Raw genomic sequence first — 9058 nt, 5'->3', positions numbered from 1 at the left:
TAAGTTGTATAATGAAAACTATCCATTTAGTTATAAAAAACATATGTATATTTTTTTTTAATTTGAGGTTTCTTATGACTTTATGTCTTAAGTAATATCGATTTTTTTTTGATTTTTTGGGTGAATATAAGATTATTGAAATAACAAAAATTGCATAAAAAATATTTTAAAATCGCGAATTTGGTTTAACTGTAATGATCAATGATTGTGTGAAGAAAACAACAGTTACACTGTCAATATAAGACCAATTGGGCAATTATTTACTTTGCTACAGTGTACATACAATTTCATTATATACGGGAAATACAATGCCTTGTATCATTTCTTTTGTTGACAAATTTAGTTTATTTATAAGCTGATGATATTTTATAACGAACAATTATAATTTTTAGATTCATATATTATGTTCCGAAATTAGATCTAATGGATATACGAAAACAAAAGATAGTAATTTTCTCCTAGCTATAACAATTTTGTTTACTAGAATCATTGCCCCCGTTTTGTTGATGAGGGTGCATTGTATGTAAGGAAGGTTTTAGATAAATGTCGATGTTTTATTTCGCTCAATATACACAGATCTATCTATCTATCAGCGGAATCCTTATTGAATAAAAATTGTCTTGCTTAATAAACCTTTTATTCGCATTATATAAGTTTAATTGCTAACATTTATTCTGATTTAACCCTCACAGAACCCCCAACTATTAATATAGTATAATAGATAAGTGTGTGGTGGTGTGTAAATAAAAACTGTAAGTATATTTTATAGTCTCCCGGCAAAAATATTATAATGTTAGGCCTTTTAAATTGACTGTATCCAAAATATGTGCGGTAGCTTAATTAACTTAAAAGTGTTACAATTAGCTTAAGGGGTATGTGTATTGCTATTCAAAAAGATACTCTTGCATCTTTAGGTTAACAAACTAACGTGATGCACCTTGTTGGATGTTTTAAACCAATGCCTTTTGTTTTCAAATGTCGGTCCACACAAATTTTCACATCCTTTATAGATTGAAATGATTTGAGAAACACGGAAAAAAAAAAATTTTCACATCAAGTAAAAAGGAGCATATATGCTTTTTATAAGAAAGATACGATGGAAGGACACTTTTTATACAAATAGGAATGCTTTAAATGTCAGCAATATATAGCCTTTCGAATTACGGATTTCTAGTAGCATTTTGTAATTGATAAACCGTTGCTTGTGAGTATAAATAGTGCAGTTTAGACATAACACACACTAATGTAATACTTAGAAGTAACTATATATATATATTATTAACCTTTTCAACCGAATCTAATGGATCGCAACATCAACGTTCATTAAAACTGAATTTGTATATAAATCAGAAAGAAAAAATCTTAAGATTTATTTTTTTTAAACATTTTTTGTAAACATGAATATGATTGACAATGTTTCAAAACGTTATGATTAGAGAGGTAATTCACGAAACCCTTTAAATAACCAGTATTCCATAAAAATGAATAACTAAACAACTTTGAAATTAAAATTGATGCAGGATATTGTTATAATTATACCTCCCAAAATGTCTTTAAAGTTTATAAAACGGATTTAACAATGTTTTAAAACTGGATTCGTGCCATTTAACAATTAGATAATGATAGTGTTTCATCCAACAAAATAAACGCGAACAAACACTTTATATATAGAATATAATAATATGTTAAAGATACTTGTTAAATAACAAAACCATACAGGAAGTGACATATGACACAATCGTCAAACCTGCCACTTTAAACAAAAAGGTACAGATATATTATAATACATGACTATTATTCTTTTTAATTCTTCATACATGTACACATATATAAAAAAAATCGACCAGAAGCGTCAGAGTGCAAGAAGCATATACAATTGGAAAGGTCTCTTTACACCAGGTTACATATTTGAAAAAAAAACAGTGTATAAATACAAATTTTCGGCTGTTATCTGCTCTTTGATCGAGTTGTCTCTTTGACATATTCCCCATTTCCATTCTCAACTTCAGATAATAAACTACAAATATCTATTAAGAAAGACAGACGAAAACCACAAAACTTGATGTACAAGAAAGATATCTAAAAAGCAATTTCAACGTTACCGATTTAAAGAGGACAACTAGCAACTAATATTTCACCTATCAGCACACATTATGTTCTTTTTATAATAATTTTTTACAGAACTGAATCAGAAACCAGAAGGACAGTCAATATTATGTTGCATTATACATTGTAAAATGTCGTTTTAAATAAACATTTTTAACTAAACCTACAATGTAAAGGGGTCATGTCAAAACAAGCAATATGGCATGTATGGGTGATAGACATGCAAAAATAAACATAAGTGGAACCAAAGTGATTTTCACTAAAAATCAGACAAGAAAACATGCTTACATTTGTCGCAAAAAAAATATGCTGCTCGTTACACCCAATAATTAAAAACAATAAAAATTCCTAAATATCTTTAACATGATGCATAGAAAAGAATAGAAAGAATATCTTTATATATTTTTGTAAGACCTAATCCTTTATTTGCGATGCAATCCTTATGTGACCGTCACTCTAATGTGTGCTAATGTAGAAAGAAATTCTGTTTATCCAGACTGTAGTTTAAACATGTTTATTTCTAGTGGATTGGGAAACAAGTTTTTGCAATTTATATTAATCCCTTTCCACTTTGCGGATGCGAGTGCTGCCTTGTAGCGGCATTAGCCTTCTCTTTTTCGAAATCTACTAAGTTGTCTTTAATGTGCAAGAGATATGGCTCTCTCTTAACACGGGTCAGTCATTTACCGTCCCCTTCCGATGGACTATCATCGTTTCCTCAAGACCATACTCGCAAATGGTGCCAAGGGAGAGCCGAAAATAAGACTGTAGCTTTATCACATTCACATTTTGTATGCATAAATATTGAAATATCAAACATAAAAACAAATACAACAGTACTGGCAGTAGTGGTCAACATTTTACAATTCAATTGCCGCATTTGGTAGGGACATTTAAGGTTATTTCGTTTTTCAATGCATACAATATATAGTGTTGCTGCTTAACCTTTCAAGATATCACAAAAATAAATGCAAACTCCGAGGAAAATTCAAAATGAAATTCCCTTAATCAAATGGCAAAATCTAAACTTCAAACACAGCAAACAAACGGACAACAACTGTCATATTGCTGACTTAGTACAGGAACAGAGAACTAAAAAGATATATTTCAAATGCAAAGGCACACAATATGCAAACAATAATTTAAAAATGCAATCGAGTTGAGATGACCAATGATAATCTGTTTATCGCTATTTTACCTATGACGACGTTGCCAATTTCATGTCAATTTACTTAGCAACGTCACGTGCCTCCTTAGTTTCTAGCGATAATTTTCCATCTCAAGCGAGTAGCATGATATGAAAAATTATCACAAAAAAAAGATCAAAGGAAAAATGCACAAAATAGCGATAGTTCATATAATCGTATATCAGATTATTTGGCATTATCATATTTTGAACAATTTGCTTTCTCCATAAATATTTATGAATTAGTCGATATATAGTTATCAAAGGTACAAGAATTATAATTTAGTACGCCAGACGCGCATTTCGTCTATATACGACTCATCAGTGACGCTCATATAAAAAATATTTATAAAGCCAAACAAGTACAAAGTTGAAGAGCATTGAGGATCCAAAATTCTAAAAAGTTGTGCTAAATACGGCAAGGTAATCTATGCCTGGGATAAGAAAATATTATTAGGGTGAATTAAAATCCAAATATTTTTGTTGTTCCGACCTCATACTAACCGACTGTTTCAATACTATATTGACCTGGGAACATGTTTCACAACTTCATTTAGCATGACTTCTAACATTATATACACCAAACACAAATATGATGTAATGATTGTTTATTTCTTTTAAATTTATACTTTTCAGAAGAAATCAACATGAGACTGATATTAGTGATATTTACTGTGAATATTTATTATTGTTTAGTTACCTGCGAACAAACCACATTAAAAACAAAACTTGGGAATATAACTGGTGTAGAAAGAAATATTTTAGATAACAAACTTTTGGAATTTCGCAAAATTCCATATGCCAAAGCTCCAGTGGGCGATTTGCGATTTGAAAAACCAGTGCCTTATGGGTCGTGGACAAGCCCATTAGACGCAACCACATATAGCCCATCTTGTTATCAGGTATTACCGGCAAATGTGAAGAATGTTTTGGCAAACAAAATCGTAACTGAAGATTGTTTATTTCTTAACATTTACGTTCCCTTTACAATTACTCCTAAGACCCCAAAATCTGTGATGGTATGGATTCACGGAGGTGGATACTCTACTGGCCAAGCGGCTCTATATGACGCAGGACGGTTTGCTACAACTGGAGATGTAATTGTTGTTACTATCAATTATCGTCTAAACGTGTTTGGATTTTTAAGTACTACCGATTTAAATGGAAACTACGGAATATGGGATCAGATTTTAGCAATTCAGTGGGTTAAAAACAATATTGAATCATTTGGTGGATATAGCGATTCTATTACGATTTTTGGCGAGTCCGCAGGAGCATTCAGTGTTGGACTCTTATCGATCGCTTCACTAAATGACGGACTATTCCAAAGAGCCATAATGCAAAGTGGTGTAGCCATCTCCCCCTACTCCATGGGCAAAAAAGCCAACTCTTCCCTAGTTTCGCAATTTTTAAATTGTACACATAATGAAGAGAATTTAGTCAGCTGTTTGAAGAAGAAAACATCGTCTGAACTGTATGAAGGATTGCTGAAGTCTAAGTTTAAACAGCAAGCTATATTAGAAATCCAATTTGCTCCAGTTGTCGACGGAGAACTGTTTCTTGACGACCCACTTAAACTTTTAAATGATGTTGATTCTCCAGCATCTAAGTTTTATAGGTCATTAGATGTCATAATAGGCACAACAAGTGGCGAGTCATCACTTTTTGTTTTTACGCTTCAAGAACTTCAGAAACTACTTCGTTTCAATATATCAGACGGAATTCCTACACTTGTTCTTACAAACTTACTTGCACCACAAATCGCTAATGCATTCTTCAATGGCAATCCTAAAGTCATCGCTGCTATTATGGAGCAATATGGTCAATCAAATGATAGAATGAGACAAACCTTTGACATTCTTGATCTGTTTACAGATTTGCTGTTTTTTGTACCGGCTGTACATTCTTTACTGTTACATGATCCAAACAATGCCAAGAAAAGTCGCCAGTTTCAGTATATTTTCCATGGCCTACCATCCTTTCCCTTGTTTGGACCACTCCCACCTTGGTTCAACAGATCTGAACATGCAGCTGACACTACGTATCAATTTGGCAATAGTTTTGTGTCTCTCCCAACTCTGGACACTGATCTATCAAACAAATTCATTAAGTACTGGACAAACTTTGCAAAAACTGGGTAAGTTCGTCATGTTGAAGTGTATATCAATTGTGCATGTACATGTACATTTTCATGATTAAGTGTTATCTATTAGACATGAACATATACAGTCCGTTTAGTATAAATAGCTCTTTAAATCAACAAGAAATAATATGTCCATAGAAATCATTTGTTTTGGATCATCTTATATAAATATAAGAAGATGTGGTGTCCGATTGCCAACAGAAAACTCTTCCCAAGAGACCAATAGACAAAGAAATTATCATGCAACTATAGGTTACTATACGGCCTTCAACAATGATCAAAGCATATACCGCATAGTTCATATGTTGTCTTCTTTATTTTACACAAAACATACGTTTATCATATCGCATTTTGATATGAAATGTATCTGCATGAGGAATTGTATATTGTATTGCGATTTCATCAATATGTTTGTCACTCGTTAAAACAACACACTTATGATATTAATATCAGTCATCATTTCACATTATTTTGAAAGAAATTTGGAAATACAGTCCCAAAGCTTTAGCTATTGGCAAGCTTTTTAAAATCAGACTCAGAAGAAATAAAAGAGGGAACAAAAGCTTACAAACTGACAATATACCCGAAAGGTCGAAATTTGTAATCGTTTGTCTACTTACTTTTTCATGAATACATATATATAAATAAAAATAATCATTACAAGCAGGTAAAAAAACATTTTGTGCCCTAAATTGGTTGAAGTTTTGATTATTCTTTCTTATTTCAGAGATGTAAATGACGCAGACCTACCAATGTGGAAAGAGTATGATGCCATTAAAGCACATTACATTAATTTAGATGCCAATATTACTCCAGGTCAGCATTTGTTCCAGGATCGTGTTAAGTTTTGGTTAAATGATATCCAACAAATTCATAACCCAACATCGAGTGGAACATGTCTAAGGCAAATTACCATTGGATGGCATATATTTGTTTCATTCATGTTTAGTTCTGTATTCTTCTACTTTTAAGAATTTTTTATTGCTTTGGTATTTATCATAGACTGAAGTTTCATGCTGTATTACCTAACTTAACAATGATTTTAAAGAGGTTTTGTTATAAGGGAAAATGATCGGTAGTTCGATTAAATACTTCAGAATAAATGTAAGAAATCGGTAAGTTCGTATACTTTTTAAATTTAACAAAAGACAGCAAGACCAAGTAAATTACTCGGTGTTCCCAATTAAAAGGAAGTAGTTGCCACGACGAAGACGACTAGGAAGAAGAAGAAACTTTTACGATGTAATCTATTTACCTCCTTTGAGTTGAATGTATTGTATGATTAATCAGATTTATATAACTATATATATATATATATATATATATATATGTCGCATGTCTCTGTCTTGTAGCAACAAGTAAAAAAACTCGTATCTCTCTAAAAATGTAGTATTTTATGCATGCTGTAAATAATGCAACTTCTTTTACTTGTGATTATTGTTCTTTAAAATTCAACCGTGCATGAATTTTCTGCTTTGTTATGATTTTCTAATTTGGTACAGGTTAAAACCATTTTTAAGCAATATTTTGTACATGTTACAACTTGTATTTTAACATTATAACATATTTTACCATATAGCTTACAAAATTGCAAAAAAGGGGTGAAAGGTACTAGAGGGACAGTCAAACTCATAGATTGAAAAAAAATGACAACGCCATGGCTAAGATATAAAAAGACAAACAGGCAAGCTCAACATGCAGACTTCTTATACGTTCAGGTATTTCACATCCAATTTTTTATGGAAATATTCTTTATAAAGCACAAAGCTGTCAGTATTCACCTTAAAAACTAACAAAACCTTTGAATAGACTTATTAAGAAGGGATATAGTTACGATACTGTTGTCAGGTTATTAAAGATTGCATATTTTGGCGTTAATATTGATTCACTTATGGGGTCTTTGCATCGGAACTAAACACATTTATTCAAAAACCAGTTGTTGGCATGACACGGGTTATGTTCTTCTCATATATGGTATGATGGTATGATACTAAAACCCTAACGGGAAGGATTGTGCCTGATGTTCATATGATGAAATCATAATCTTTCAGTCAGTTTAATTGAAGTCTGGAGCTGGCATGTCAGTTAACTGCTAGTAGTCTGTTGTTATTTATGTATTATTGTCATTTTGTTTATTTTCTTTGGTTACATCTTCTGACATCAGACACTGACTTCTCTTGAACTGAATTTTAATGTGCGTATTGTTATGCGTTTACTTTTCTACATTGGCTAGGGGAGGGTTGAGATCTCACAAACATGTTTAACCCCGCCGCATTTTTGCGCCTGTCCCAAGTCCCAATTTGGAAATTAGTATGGCGTTCATTATCACTGAACTAGTATATATTTGTTTAGGGGCCAGCTGAAGGACGCCTCGAGGTGCGGGAATTTCTCGCTACATTGAAGACCTGTTGGTGACCTTCTGCTGTTGTTTTTTCCTATGGTCGGGTTGTTGTCCCTTTGGCACATTCCCCATTTCCATTCTCAATTTTAAATAATAGTACAGAAAACACAACACAGAAAACTAAAGACTAAGCAACACGAACCCCACCAAAAACTGGGGGTAATCTCAGGTGCTCCGGAAGGGTTTAAGCAGATCTTGGTCCTCATGTGGCACCCGTCCTGTTGCATGCTTATGTTATTTCAAATCCGGTAAATTGTCTAATTCGGTAGGTCACATTCGTGAAAAGGGAAGGGTATCGTAGTAACAACATAAGGAACACATCCGATATCACCTGTGAAACGGTTATTCCATAACGGTAAACCAACTCGTGATGGCGTCCGTAAAATTGACGAAGGGATGACTTTAACTACACCATTTGGAACTCTTGGTTTAATAGCTTCCTTGTGAGCAGCAATCCTCTATCAAGGAAATCATGATAGGAAATACAAACCGGGTAATATCTAATCAATTGGGAGATAAAAACTCCGTATGAAGGCACTGCTGGAATGTTGCTACATAGAAATGAAAATTTCACAATTGGGAAGCTGAAATCATCCCTTTTGTCTCTAAGTTTTGTTTTCAACCGGTCCTCATCGTCAATTTCTAGATGCATCTTGTACACGACATAGAATATATTCAAAACAGTGTAGCTGTGGCCATTGATTGACAACCTTAAATTATCCCATTGACTGGGGTGGGGTCACAAAAGGTTCTCAACACCTAAATAAAGAAATTAGAAAAACTAATCAGGAATAACACGATGTTTTGATTTATATCAATAATATAAATCAAAACATAAAGTTATTCCTGATTAATTTTTCGAACTATTTTAATATTAAAGGCGTTAAGAACCTTTGGTGACCCCACAGTTTAAATTCTATAATAAGTAAGTAGTGAGCAGTTTTCGTTACAGACACACGTTCACCTAATCTGCCCCAGTCAATGGGATAATTTAAGGTTGTCAATCAATGGCCACAGCTATACTGTTTTGAATATGATTGTATTTATATTTATTTATAAACATAGACTAAGTAAATACAGGCTCATTTTATTGTGTTTTTCTTCTTAAATTTTGCTTGTTTTTCATATTCACTGACGGAAACAGAAAAAAACTTACACCAATTCGAACCAATCGGTCGTCAAGAACACTTGGAAATGATCATGTTTTAGAATCTATTCCCGA

At 32.7% G+C, this 9058-nt stretch overlaps 1 protein-coding gene across 2 annotated transcripts; it reads left to right on the top strand.

Annotated features, from left to right (window-relative positions):
* The first annotated feature begins 720 nt into the window (after positions 1-720).
* LOC143045526 (carboxylesterase 5A-like) lies at positions 721-6554 on the top strand. Of its 2 annotated transcripts, none has more exons than XM_076218093.1 (3): positions 721-752; positions 3929-5429; positions 6163-6554. In XM_076218093.1, the coding sequence occupies exons 2-3, from the start codon at positions 3940-3942 to the stop codon at positions 6404-6406; spliced, it is 1734 nt and encodes a 577-aa protein (XP_076074208.1). In that variant the 5' UTR covers positions 721-752; positions 3929-3939; the 3' UTR covers positions 6407-6554. The 2 variants fall into 2 exon arrangements, with proteins under 2 accessions (XP_076074208.1, XP_076074209.1); XM_076218094.1 differs by lacking the exon at positions 721-752 and adding an exon at positions 1099-1204.
* Positions 6555-9058: the final 2504 nt, after the last annotated feature.

Source organism: Mytilus galloprovincialis, chromosome 9 (genome assembly GCF_965363235.1).
Source record: "Mytilus galloprovincialis chromosome 9, xbMytGall1.hap1.1, whole genome shotgun sequence".
NCBI classification, from domain to species: Eukaryota; Metazoa; Mollusca; class Bivalvia; order Mytilida; family Mytilidae; genus Mytilus; species Mytilus galloprovincialis.
The sequence above is the reverse complement of the archived record's forward strand: the minus strand, read 5'-3'. Positions and strand labels throughout refer to the sequence as shown.

Excerpts from the sequence above, each read along its gene's own strand:
- LOC143045526 (XM_076218093.1), top strand. The coding sequence starts at position 3,940 with ATGAGACTGATATTAGTGATATTTACTGTGAATATTTATTATTGTTTA. Across the intron at positions 5,430-6,162 it reads ACAAACTTTGCAAAAACTGG|AGATGTAAATGACGCAGACC; the intron begins GTAAGTTCGTCA and ends TTCTTATTTCAG.